This window comes from Octodon degus, unplaced genomic scaffold (assembly GCF_000260255.1).
Source record: "Octodon degus isolate 3935 unplaced genomic scaffold, OctDeg1.0 scaffold00064, whole genome shotgun sequence".
Lineage (NCBI taxonomy): Eukaryota > Metazoa > Chordata > Mammalia > Rodentia > Octodontidae > Octodon > Octodon degus.
In genome coordinates, this window is record NW_004524640.1 from 1,869,930 (window position 1) to 1,884,701 (window position 14,772).

At 37.0% G+C, this 14,772-nt stretch overlaps 1 protein-coding gene across 1 annotated transcript in view; it reads right to left on the reverse strand.

Annotated features, from left to right (window-relative positions):
* Positions 1 to 2,485: 2,485 nt before the first annotated feature.
* Abcc9 (ATP binding cassette subfamily C member 9) overlaps positions 2,486 to 14,772 on the reverse strand; it is a 154,042-nt gene continuing 141,755 nt past the window's right edge. Inside the window, exons 38-40 of the mRNA XM_004634654.2 lie at positions 12,388 to 12,521; positions 8,317 to 8,379; positions 2,486 to 3,237 (exon numbers count right to left, since the gene is read on the reverse strand). Coding sequence (XP_004634711.1) covers positions 3,100 to 3,237; positions 8,317 to 8,379; positions 12,388 to 12,521 — 335 coding nt within the window. The 3' untranslated portion in view covers positions 2,486 to 3,099. The remainder of the gene's footprint in view (positions 3,238 to 8,316; positions 8,380 to 12,387; positions 12,522 to 14,772) is intronic.

Sequence of the window (14,772 nt, forward strand, 5' to 3'; positions counted from 1 at the left end):
AATTATAAATATAAAAATTATTAATATAGCTGTTCTACATAATGAACCATTCCTGGAGTCTATCTGTAATAGTAATGGAATGCATGACTTGTATATATTAAACAAAATCATGAAAATACAGCCAGTCAGGCTGGCAAAATATCTCAGTGGAATAAATGCCTGCTTAGGCTAGCACAGGGACCAGAGTTTGATCCCCAGCACCACTTGCTATGTTGGCCCCATCCCTGAGCATGCTGAGCCACAACCACTGAGACCAGGTATGGTGGTGCATGCCTGTAATCCCAGCACTGGGGAGGCTGAAAGCAGGAGGATCACTACAAGTCTGAGCTTCATAGCGAGACCCTGTACCAAGTAAAAAAATTTTAAAAAAGAAAATATGGCCCGGTATTGTCTTGTAAATGGTGTTTATTTAATTTACTGATTAGCCCTGGTTATTACCCAATACATCTATAAGTGAAAGAAAAATCACTCTCTTTGCGTACAAAAGGAGTAATTTATTATGCAACACAAGGTGACATGTTTTCATATTTTTTAGAAAATAAACATATTTTATGTGTCTTAGAGAATAAATAGGAGAATAAATACAATATAGAAAAATGAAGAGAGTACCCATAGTTATAAGTATATGGTATATCAATGGATCAGTCAACTATATTTATTAGGGCCTACCTGTTGGGCTAGGAATTTGTACTCAGTACCAAAGGCACAAAAACAAACAACACTTGGCCCCAGATCTCAAATACAAGCAACTTAGAAGGATCGTCTAGCACTAGATGGATCATGAGGAATACAAAAGTGGAGAGTGCAGTCCTTTAAGAGAACTATATGTTCCATCTCAAGGATAATAATAACACTATTTTAACATAAAGCTTTCTGCACTTACTGCTTTTTATACATACTAAGGAATTAAAATTTCTAAAATTGATCTGGTTATAGTAATCAAGTGTAACATTTGTAAATGTAAAATTTGATATGGTCGTTAGTCTTTTATGGATATGCACCCAGATAGTACCAAGTTATTTTAAGACAACTCATTGCAATAGTCAATGGATAACACAGATAATGGAATAAATGATTGTTTGATTAAAGGCATGATCCTTGTCTTACTTAGTCAATTTAGCTTTAGAAATAATCAAATATTTAGTAAACTTAAATGATAAAAGATATGAGGGGTCTGGTAGCAACTATGATTTTGGTTTGATGTAATTAGATAAGCCACTCCTGACACTGGCTATATAGAAGTACAATTTATATGATTTATAAATATTGTAAGGGATTATTTCTATGAATAAAAACTATACTTCTCTGAAAGGATGAGGTATGACTTGGTAACAAGTATCACGTATACTCAACCCTACCAAACATTTTCACACCAGCAGTATTTGAGATTGGTTGAAATGTTAGAAACTATTTGCAAGATTGAATCTACAGGTACCAATTATATTCCTCTTTGCTTTCAGGAAACAATAGTATTATTTTTTTCCGGTGAGGTTTTTATATGCAACAAAGGGTGGTAATTTATATATGCAACAAGAGATAAATACAATCACTTTTGTCCAGCCTTGTGGAAATTATTTTTTATAACATCAGTGTTTTACTCTGGTGAAGGCATGCTGATATATTCTGATATACAAGTATACATTTGCAGAATGAATAGACAACACAACAAACAACACAAGCACTATGGAGTGGGAACATAATTTCTCTTTTCCCAACAATAAGTTTTCAAGATCTTATAATATAGAGAGACTTTTATATGAAAATCAAAAAGATTCATATTGAATGAGCATAGAATTAGTAAAGGAAACCTTTGATAATGGTAAATTTATTAAGTCATGTTTAAGAAAAGTACAACAGTAATATCCTACCAATTTTCATGTACTTTTACATATAAATATTCGAGCAGGAACATATGGCAGTAAACTCTTCTATCTACAAATAGACTCTCTCTCTCTCTCTCTCTCTATATATATATATATATATATATATATATATATATATATATATATGGCTATTTCCAGAGTGTCTAGTGCCTTAGAGGAATGTCCACATGTCATGGATTGTCAGCAGTTAAGATATATATCAAATAAGGCCATTTTTGAGTCTAGAATAATGTGACTTTAGAGTTTACAACCATAACTACAAGCTAATGAGGGAAAGACTGTGGAAGAGTAATTGGCATACCAATGAAGGGTCAAAACTAATCCTTCTTTCAAAATTGTATCATTCAGGAAAAGGGACATGATACCTGATAGCTCATGAACTCTTTCCTTACTGGACAGAGAAAAATGGAAACCAGTAAAATTTTCAAGTAGCCAACTCTTTTGGTGACCTTTCTAGTTAAGGCATTGGAATTGTAGAACTTATAAATGTGGAAAAACTCTTTTATTTTATTATTGTATTCTTTTTTGAGGCAGGGTCTCACTGTGAAGTTCAGAGTGGCCATGAGTTCACTATGTAGCCCAGGCTGGCCTCGACCCTGTGGAAATCCTCCTGCCTTAACCTCCCAAGTGTTGGGATTGCAGGTGTCTTCCACCATGCCTGGCTACTTGTGATGACATCTTGGTGACAGGAAACAATGTAGAGGACAAGAAAGATACAGCTAAGAAAGTCATTGTTGCTGTTGTTAACAGAGTCTATTCTTATAAAGCAGAGAATGAATTTAAGCATTTCATGAGAAAACATGTCCTTTTATTCTCTTTCAATGACATTTGGAGACATCAATAAAGAAAATTTATTCTTACAAATAAGAGCATAGTAATACTGACTGCTCATCGCAACTTCTGTATGTGAGAAATATTTACTAGGCATAAAGTTATGAAAACATAAACTGCTAACTTATCACTTAAAGTAGCTTACGTGTTTTAATACAACCTGCCATTAAGGTCAAGTGGCTTAATCCTTAGGAAAACAGTAATGAACATAGGAAGCAGTTCTGTCATGGAAAACAGTTAATCCAGAACAAGAAAAAAATATCATCTTGTAAAAAAAAAATTGTCAAAGTTTAAGACGCCTCCCTATGAGGGTCTGATGATGATAACTAAACAGATTATGATTGCATTATTAAAAAAACTATGCGTGTCATTTTCCGACTCTTCTTCACATGTCTGCACGAACAAAAGATGCAAATACTCCATCTTCTTGGGCCAAGAGGCTTTCGGGAGTGTCATATTCTAAAATATTTCCTCGCTTCATCACAATAACCAGGTCTGCGGTCAGAATGGTATGAACACGATGCTACGAATGGAAAGAACACAGGATTTGTTACCAACCTGAGGGCCCAATCCAGGAAAGTGGAATATGTCTGCTTCTGACAGCTTATTGAAGGATACTTATTTATCATGACATACCAGGAGGTGTGGGATACACAGCCTCCCCCGCTTTTTCTTCTTATTTAGAGAATCATTTATTTATATACTTTAAAATACTGATCAATTTGGCTGGGTTTTATTTGGACCATATTAACTTTAATGTAGCTAATGTATTAGCATTATCATTGTTCTGGAACCTAAAGTAGGCTAATAAGTGTTTGTCAAATAATTTAATGTCAAGAGGAGCCACTGAGGACCAGCTGTGTTGTATTTTACTGTTGTCTCTTGTGTAAGTCAATCAATGCCATGGACCAATATGCAATTAGAAGAACATGGGAAAGAAGTAAATTCTAGGAGAACGATATAGGTAAGTCCATTCTCACATGCAGTATTAGAAAGAGCTATGCAAGACTTGAGACATGCAGCCTTTCAGTTTTGGGGGTCACTCATTCTCTTTCCACTAAAGCCTGAGGAGAGAGGATTTAGTGCTAATAGTTGATCAAAGTTGTCTCTTACAGGCTGTACATTAACTATTCCGTATGCATAGTTGTACATCATCTGAGTATCCCTCAGCTATTGGTATTCTTTCTCCATTGTATAGGGGAGAATGGAAGGGATCACAGAAGGTAAGAAAAACGAATAGATAACAAGCAGCAGCATCAGAATCAAAAGCAGGTTCCCTGACTTCTGAGTGTGAAGTCTTTCTCCTCTGCAGTCCAGCTGTTGCGTATGAATCCCTCAGTGCCACTGAGGAATGTTTACCTGTGTTTTGGTGAACAGTGCAGGCCGTGAGGTTAGACTCCCAGTGGCATCACTCCCTGTGCTTTGTGCAATCTAAACCAACCTACCATTTTTTGCACACCTTCAAGGTCACGTCTGTAAAATGATAACAATCACACCACATAGCTTGGAGAGTGATAGCAACAAATGAGACAGCCCATATAGAAAATTTAGCCACATTGCCTGGTGCATAGACCTAAAGAATAAATGTCAGCTCCTACTATGTTTTATTTTTATAATTCAGAAGGGCAAAATCAGCATGGTGAGCCTTCACATGTGCTGAGGATAGCATTGTCCAATAAAAAACGTAATACAAGCCACATGTAGTTTTAAATTTCCTAAGAGCTCTGTTTTAAAAGTAAAAGCTAATTTAGTAACATATGCTAACTCAGTCTGGCCAAAATGTTATTATTTTGACATGTAACCAATGTAACATTCTTCATGAGATCATTTATATTTTTCTATCAGTACAGTATCTTCGAAAGGCATTCTGCATTTTACGCTTAGTGCAGTGCTCAAATCATACCACCTGCGTTTCAAGTGCTCAGGAGCCATATGTGGCTAGGGGTGGACACGGTGGAGTAGCAAGCGTGCTGATGAAAAATTCCTGCCACAGCTCTAAGCCTGGAAAGGTCACCTCCTCAGTGGATGCACACTCTTCCAAAATGCCTTTCTCCTAACAATCCAAAGTCCAGTTGAAAGCCATCCCCAGGGACTGAGGTTTCTCTTCTGCCCTGGGCCATGTAGATGGAACAGTCTCGGTGTTTATGTTTTCAGAAAAATGATGATAGTTGTTACTCCTCATCATGGGGGGATAAAAATACATGCACAGGAGCGATAGGAGGCCATCCTAGATCACGCCCAACCTTATGGCTTGTATCTCGCTGTTGTCCCCTACAAGCCTCATGTAATAATGGGCCAGAGCTTTTTTAGAGGTGGTTGAATCTAGAGTGTGGTGCTGGGATCAAGGGTGTGCTATTATTAATTCAGTCCACCAATGGGTTTGGCATAGATCTGGCTAGGATGAAGGGTACGAATGCTATACATGCCCTAGGGGGGAGTAGTCTACGTAAAATATAAGGGACAGAAAGCGGGCCAATGTGCTTTCTCCTGCCTGCTTGCCATGGACTGTTCGTCCTCCGCGATGCTCCTCTGCCATCCTACTCTGCCTTGGTGCCCTCCTGATTATCAACTAGAACCTCTATAAACCGTGAGCCAAATGAACCCTTCCTTCTCTAACTTCCAGCATTGGGTATTTTGTCTCAGCAACACAAAAAAGTAACTAAAACATCCCACTATATTTAATATTCATAGACAAATCGATCACTCACTATATAATATATATTTAGGAATTATCAAAACTTAGAGGACAATGCCTATTTATCCTTGGACCAGAGCCATTTAGACACCTTTACAGTCAAGGAAAAAAAAAAAAACAAAACATAACCTTAATTAATGATATCTGTTGTACATTTTTACTCCAGAAAAATATTAGTTCTTTTAAATCCACATCAAGGATGTTTTAAAAAGAATTTGGCCTCTAAATTTATAAATATAGCCTTCTAAACATTGTCTTGATAGTCTAAATTATGTTCTCTAAAAATATTAAAAACAATGAAAAACCTTGGCTAGTAGAAATAAATATGGCTGTTTATTCCATTAAATCCAAACTTTCTCTTGTTAACAAAGTATGATATCAGTAGGAAAAATGTTGGTAAAATTTTCAAAATACTCCAAGGAAGTTAATATTTTTCTTTTCTTTCTTTCTTTTTTTTTGGAACTGGGGATTGAACTCAGGCCCTTGCGATTACCAGGCAAGTGCTTATTCTACTGAGCCATCTCCCTGGCCCAAGAGAAGTTAATCAAATCAAGGGTAAAGACTAAATCATTTTAATAAATAAAAATCATGGACTATTTGGAGGGGAATTTAGGCTTCTTTATAGAAGTTGCAAAAAGTTATACTTTAAAACATATTATATAATTTTTAGAGGCAGTTAACCAAAACAACAGCATCTTTTAGTCACAGAAGGAAGGTAATTCTTAACAGAGCTGAGGACCCTTCTGCATTAGATTGCTTAAGTGTGCTGTTCTCTTTTTTTAATGAGCCTATTATGAGGAGTTGGTTCTCTCTGTATGGGGGAGAATTTAAGAAATTCTAATGAACACCCTACTGGTCTTGAAGAATAGGTGGAAGACACTTATATTCAGTGGATATAAAACAAAAATCAGGTTAAAAAATAAAATATAAATGGTTCTCAAATAATCTTCCAGATACACACTCACTGGAACCACACAGCGACACCATGACATCATGCTTCATGCAGAATGATAACAAATCGTTCTTTTAATTAAGAGAAGATCTACTTGCCCTCCAACCTGGCTCAGGTAGAGGCACCAGGAATTCTTTAGTCCCAAGAATATCTCCCTACCTTCTCCAGTGTGAAAAATCTTGGAAGTACTTGAGAACTATTTTTCAAATCACTTATACCTTAGTGTGAATGGAGTTATCAGGTGACTCTCTTCCTGGGAAGAGGAACCCCAGAGGTCACTGGGAAAATGAGAGAAAGTGGATTTTTCTTTACCTGGGCTGGATAGGGGGTCATCTCCTGCAACCATGAAAAGGCCGCACTGCCTAGGGCTTGCTTTCTCCCTTTTACCGTTCACGAAAGTGGAAGTGCAACAAGCAATCTGTATTTACCTTTCACTGCTCAGCAGTTAAATGTAAATGACCATTTAAACTGAACAGAGATTGAACTAATAGTGCTTGGTCAAGATGTCACGTCTGTATCTTGTACTATGAATGACTACTACAAAGACAACAATATGCAATGTATTAATCATTGTAACTGTCCTACTAACCTGTTTTGAAACTGTCTCATTGCTACTTTTTTCTCAATAAAATTAATATATAAAAAATAAAATAAAAATAAATTGAACAGTGCATGCCTCAGAGCGGGTGAGGAACACATACACTTTTAATGATGATTGTAATATGTGCACAAGAAATGGTAACATTTGGCCGCAGGGTGGAGATGAATCTGGGTCTCGGGTGTCATAAATACTTGCTGGCCTGTGTAGTGTGTGAGAACACATTCATGCATCTTATTTAATAATACACATCCCAGAAGTACCTGTTCAAGCTGAGAAGGGTAATAATATGCGACACTCAGGCCCCTCCACCAGCCCCTCCTTTGCCACAGCAGTAGCCTCTCCTCACTGAGGGGACACCGCTAAGATAACTACCAGAGCACAGCTACTTCGCAGGGTAGATCGTGAGAGTCTACTTGTGGGTCATCACCAAGGTGGAAAACAGCCCATTCTTGTAGGTGAGCAAGTTTGCCCCAGTATCACACTCCACTAAAATACCCTCAGAAAAGACTAAAACAAGGTCTGCATCTGTAATTGAAGAGACTCGGTGCTAGAGAGAGAAACAGAAAGAAGAGAAAGATCAGCAGGAAGAAAAAGGCCCAAGTGGTTCATTAAAAAGTAGATTTGTTAAGCCGTAAGACTAACTGCAGCAAGAACCCACCCCTCTGCAAAGCAGGAGAGACAGAATACCATAGCCTATTTTATTTTAGTATTTATTTTACTATTTATTTACTTGTTTATTTTTTGCAGTACCAGGGATTGAACTCAGGACCTTGTGCTTGGCAAGCAGGCACTTATGCTGCTGAGCTTTCTCCCTGGCCCTGCATAGCCTATTTTAATTAAGCCATAACATGGATTGGCAGGACTTAAGCAATTCTTCTATCTGGTACTATCTAAAATAGAGAGATCACCTGCCCTGCTGTGACATACCTAATTTTCTTTTATTTAGTTTTATTTTATTTTTATTTTTTAAGCAGATAAATGGATTAAGTATCAATATTGGCAGAATTGGTAATGACACTTAAGAATCTTGCTTCTGAAACTCCTCATCAGATCTTCCGATTATGGAAAAGAAAATTAGCACAGAGGATCAACACATGAACTCCTGTAACCCTTAGAGGTAGGAGTTTCTGTCACTACAATTTAGGGGCATTAGGCAGAGCATTCATCTTAGAAAAGGGCAATGCTTTTGAAGTATAACCATATTTCTTTCACTCTTTTTTGTACAGATATGGAAAGATTATCCTAGAAAAGCACAGTTCCACATTTTAGGTCATTTAATTGCTCAAGTTGAAAAACGACAGAATCTTAGAGCAAAAACGCAGGAGGAGACGATCAACTCGTCTTTCATACTCACGGCTATGGTAACCACCGTGCGGTCTGCAAAGGCTGTCATTACTACTTTCTGCAAAATATTTTCCTGCCAAAATAAAACAATAAGGTGTCAATTTTCTTGGGATTATTTTCTTGGGATTATTTTCTCTTGCCACAGTACCTTGTCCCCAGGAACACTGTCCCAGCAGGCCCAGCATTTCTGAGCACTGTGGTACTCGCCTTCAGTGGAAGGTGAGAGAAGCAACACCCCAAGCAGTTCACAGCAGATTCTGGAAGTGTCTTCAACTTGTAAATAAAACTCAGTGATCAAACTGGAGCAACTCATGGACTTGCTAACAGGGAATCCAAAGAAGAAAGCCTCACCGCATGAGCACCCCAATGCTCGTCTATGTGATACACGGGCAGCGTGGATTCCAAATTAATCAAGCCCTGAAATGGTATTGCCCTTTGACTCAGAAAAAGCAAAGATGAAATCTGTCCCCCTAAACGTGGTTTTTTTTTTATCTACAACATATTCTAAGTAGGAATTATTTCTATTACCACCACAACTTTTTTAAAATCATAGTTAGAGAGGCATTTGGGATAAATGTTTACCCATTTGCTAGAGAAAAAATTGGTTATCTCAGCTTTAATGTGGAGGAGTTCTCTTTTTCAACCAAGTGGCTTCCTGCTGCTTAATTCATATTTTCTCCCTACCCGTTCCTCTCTAGTGAGGTAGTATATGATCAACCTTGATACTATACAACTTCAGTAATTTTGATGTACTTACACTTAGTGAAAGACTTGATGGAGATGAACTTATTGTTTTCAATTACATTCACTTTGAGGTTACACAACTTTGAATAGGTATTTGATTGATCTTACTTAATAGAAAACTATGTGAAATTAGCATATCCACATATAACTGGCACTTTAGATGTGTGTGCTCCTGGGACTGAACCTGGGGCTTTCACACTGAGCTACATTCCATCCCTTTATTGATCTTTTCTAGTCCCTATGTTACTAGTTGCCCAGGCTAAGCTTGAACTTCGATCCTCCAGCCTTAGCCTCCCAGAGTGCTGGGATTATAGGCATTTGCCAGCACTCGTGGTTTATACTTGGCTTTTAATAATCTTGAAACTTTCACTTCTTTGGATAGTTTTACCCTATCTAAAGTATGGAGCAAGAAAATAACATAAAAGTTTAAAATTTGTTTTTGTCCTTTCTGCTGACAATTTTCCCTTCCTTCCTTCCTTCCTTCCTTCCTTCCTTCCTTCCTTCCTTCCTTCCTTCCTTCCTTCGTCTCTTTGTAACAAGGTTTCACTATGCAGCTCAGGCTGCCCTTGAACTCACTTTGTAGCCCAAGCTGGCTTTGAATTAACTCACAGGTATCCTCCTGCCTCAGCCTCCCAAGTTCAGAAATTACAGGCACGCATCACCACATCCAACCTCAAGCTTTTAATATCAAATTAACTTAGAAAGAAACAGTCAACACTAGTTCATACATAGTTTGTGGCTTAATATATTATCTCCAACCAACTCCACCCTTCCAGACAAATTTTTTTGGTTGGCTTTTGTAAATAACTTTTTTCAAAAAGCAAAGTTTCTCGCATTTTACCATGAATGCCTGCATTAGGCTATTGTCCACTATAGCTGTCATTATTCCTAGCAAATCCCTCTTCAAAGTGCTTTAGAAAATAATTGGTCTTGCTTATCAATACTTTATTAAAGATTCATTGGGACACTTTGGAACTTCTAAGGAATGATTCTTGAATACAATATCTACTTTCATCAATCAAGACAGAATTTTACTGTTTTGAAAATCTATCAGAAAGTGGTGGCAGTATGCAGTATAATGGGTCACTAAAACATACACCTTGAATCCAGCAACAATTTTGTACTTTTGAACATCGTCCATCTCCCCATTTCTTCTTCTCCCCCGGCCTTTGGTAACAACCTTTCTAAAGATAAATGAAATTGTATAATATTTATCTTTTTATGACAGGCTTGTTTTGCTAACATAATGTCCTCTAGTTCTGTTCATGTTGTCAAATGACAGAATTTCCTGCTTTTCAAAGTCGGTGTAGTATTCCATTCTTTCTATAGATTACAGTTTCAATCTAGTCATCCATGTATGGAAAGTTAAGTTGTGTTCGTACCTCAATTATTATGAATAAGGCTAAAATGAATGCAGTCATGTAGATGTGTCTTCATTTTTTTTAAGGATGACATTTTGTTACATATACAATGACAGAACATTGGTTCTTGCTGATGGGTACAGATTCATTAAATAGAATGTGAAAACAATTCATGTATTTCAGGTCTTTTTACATTATACCATGAACCTAACTGCTAACTGCTAATTTTTATATAATGATATAATGACTTTTTGTATTTATATGGCTGCAATTTAGGAAGGACTTGGGCCAACGAGCAAATGGAAGAACGTAAAAACTGTTCAAGAAATCTAAGGTAATTTGTATTCAAAAGGAAATACAGTACTTCTTTTTTTTGATAACCCAATGGAGGAGGTTTTATTGCTTTCATTTTATTTATTTTTATTTATTTATTGAGAACTCATACAGAATTCTACTTAACAAAGTAATATGAATTTCACAGTATTTGTTGTAATACATGGTATTGTCTTACAACCAGCTATTCATATTACCAGATATATACACATAAAATTGGAAGAAGAAAAAACTGGAGCAATGTATAAGAAATTAAGAAAAGAAAAGGTACAAACAATTGCAAAAAGGAGATGAAGCTAATTAGAGCATTGACTGCTTCTTTTCATTTCCATTTTTTTCTTTTAATTTTTATTTATTTATTTGTTTATTTGTCCTGTCAGATAGATGTGTCTTCAATATACGGATCTCATTTGTTTTGGACAAATGTCTGATAATGGGATTGTAGGACTGATCATATGCTAGATCTCATTTTAAGGATTTAAGGAGCGTTTGTACTCTTCCAGAATGGTTCTACTAGTTTACATTCCTCCTAACAGTGTGCAAAGGTTCCCTTTTCTCCATATTCTCACCAACAACTGCTGTCTCTTGTCTTTTTGATACTACCAACAATTCATAGTGATCCATTAAGTTGGATAGTGACCACAGTCAATAATATATATATTATATATGTCACCATATATATGTCACAATTATATACCTCAAAGTTGCTGAGACAGATTTTTAACATTCTTAGTATAAAAACTGATAAATTGCTGATGATATGGTTATGCTAATTAACTTGACAGAGTTTTTGTGTAATACATACATGGATCAGTACACACATAGTATTATTGTGTTCATTAAAAAGATCAATGAGTAGCAAAACAATGAATTGGGAACCTGACTAAAAGGCATCTAAACATTATTTGCCCTTTGCATGCAGCATTCCCAGAAGCCTACAATCATGTTGCCATAAAAATATTAAGAAAGGGAGAAATAAAAATATTAAGAAATGGGTACAGATTCATTAAACAGAATGTGAAAACAATTCATATATTTCAGGTCTTTTTACATTATAACCATGAACCTAACAGCTAACTGCTAATTTTTATATAATGATATAATGACTTTTTGTATTTATATGGCTGCAATTTAGGAAGGACTTGGGACAACCAGCAAATGAAAGAACATAAAAACTGTTCAAGAAGCAGAATTTATTTTATGTTTGTTGGTAATAGAAACTCCTTTAACGCACACATGATGTATCCTTTACTGCATCTCTGAGTGTGATCGCTAGCTAATCTGGGAGATGATTGGGAAGTCATTTAAAACAATAGTACAGAGGCTTCAGAACCCCACCGGTGGCCAAATAGCTCAGCGGACTAAAGCGCCTGCTTAGGCAGAGCGCAGCGGCTGGGGTTCGATCCCAGCCAGCCCCGCCAGCCCCACCCCAGGGGTGCTCTGAGCTGGCCATTGAGATTGGGTGTGGTGGCATGCACCTGTAATCCCAGCCCTTGCGAGGCTGAAAACAGGAGGAACACTATGAGTCCCATCTGTGTAGACCCTGTACTATGTACATTTAAAAAAAAAGAACCCAATCAGGAAGGACACTGAGGAAGATCACTGACTGTCACTGCCATGCACATTCTGAGACCCGCACTCACCGTGGCCATGTCGATGGAAGCTGTAGCTTCATCCATGATGAGAATGCTGCTCTTGCGGACGAAGGCCCTGGCCAGGCAGAACAGCTGTCTCTGCCCCACGCTAAAGTTCTCCCCACCTTCTGTGACAACCGCATCTATATCAGAAGAAGAAGAGGAGGAGGAGTAGGAAGAGGAAGAGGAGAAAGAAAAAGAAGAGGAGGAGGAGGAAGAGGAAGAGGAAAAGAAGCAAAGATTTCACTGGGGAAAGGGGACGAACACTCTCCTGGGGTAAAGTCATACAAATACACCCGCAGAGCAGCAGCATGTGGGAGATCAGTTTGTGCTACAGCAAGGATTTCCTATGGAAAGACACGGTGGAACCGTGCTCTGGGAAAAAAGATGCTGATGCTAGAGGACTTATTACCTTCCAGCAATAGGATTAAAATGTTGTTAAACATTATGAGGGCTGGAAGAGCACAGGAACTCTAATGTTATTTATTATAATTCCGTGAGTGGCTTGTTCAAGGCCACACTTAGCAAATACGCAGTAGAACTTGATAAGAAATGTGCCCAGTTCCAATTCCAGTTCTCTTTTGATTTTACTCTCCTACTAGACTGTAAGAACCAAAAGGGCAAAGCCCAAGTGTGCTTTTGTTTATCTATGTATTTCTAACACTATGACATCCCAGATGGACACTAAATACAGTGTGATATGGATGAATGATAAATCCCCATTGCAATTAACTTTTTACGTTTTGTTCTTTCCATCAACACTAAATAAACTTCTGTTGTGAATTTCAGATGAAGTCTGCTTCCAAATTTTTTTTTTATTTATTATTCAAACACTTTTGAGTTAAATCCTGGGGGTCAAGACTTCTATTATTCAGGGCCTCGATGCATCAAAGTTTTATATAACTTCTCATGCTTGGAAGCCATGGACTATTTTCCTAATTTTAATTTACAAAGTAACTAAGGAGGATGCTGAATATTCTTTACTGATTTGGCTTGAATGAGATCTTTGTTAAGAAAATTGTTATCACCTTTTTTAAAATGGTGACACAGTGAGTTTGATGCATTACACAGAGTGTAAAGATAATCCCTTATTGCTTAAACTGCTTAAACTACATACATGATAACCACAAAATGTAAGGACAGCAGCTTAGAACATGTTCACATAGCCCTCATGTTAAGGAACAGGACTCTAAGTGCTTATCTTTCCAACTGTTCGTGGTAGTGCTGGGGGTGGGTGTCTAAATGCCAAGAGAGAAGGTCTATAAACATGAATCAATGTCTCAAAGAGACTTACTGAGCCCTGTACAGGAAATAACAAAAGTTACTATGGGAAAGTTCATCCAGAGTTCTGGAATTACTCCCACAACTGACACTAGCAAGGTCAATAAAACTTCCCTTAAAGACATACTGTCTTAATTTTTGCTTGTGGTTTGCTTCTACTTGGGACTTAATTAAAATCATAAAAGCTCTTGATTTTGGGTAGGCCTCCCTTTCCAAATAAATGAACAAATACACATGGTTTTGTTTTGTATGTTGACTTTAAAAAAAAATGAGATGCCAAAACAATACTATCAAATTGGCAACTACATATTGTGTCTAAAAATTAGAATATAAAAAAGATGTTAATATTCCTACTGCTTTGTTAAATGGGTTCAGATTTTAAGGAAGCAAAAGTAAAAAATTATAGATGTTTATTTTATGAATTAAGGAAGATATGAGCTCTTGTTTTACTAACATGTTATTCTTTCATTTCACATCATTTATTTGTCAGAAATTGGACTGAATATTTTAGTAATTGTTTAAATGCATATTTCATTCTTTACACAAGTGGCCAAAACTGATCCCACGAGATAATAATACAAATAATAATAATACAAATGTTCTTAATGTCTTCAAATGACATGAAAATTATATTATGTAAGTAAAAGAAGACAGTGGCTACTGATGCGGCAAAATGTTCTCCTACATCATGCCAGGACTTGGAAATCTACAATCTTCTAAAATATGTTATCCACTCTCTGAGGCTGTGTTATCCTGTAGGAGACTTGAACAGGAGTTACAAGAAGCAAGTGACTCCGCTGACCTATACCCACCATAGTAGGAAGAGCGAAGAGACACATGTGTTCCCTGGAATATTTTGTAGCACTCAGATGTGGTGGAATTTGCCATTAGGCTTGTCATCTTGTGCTCCAGGAACAGTCATAAGACTCTACAACATCCTAATGACCTTTAGTAGACTAAGTACAAGAGGATCTAATACTGGACCAGGGGTGTGGAGCTCAGTGGTAGAACACGTTCATAATATGCACAGGACTTGGCTTTGATCCCTACCACCCAAAACAAATAAATATAACACATATCTTTAACACTAGAATTATATGATTCTAACATAAA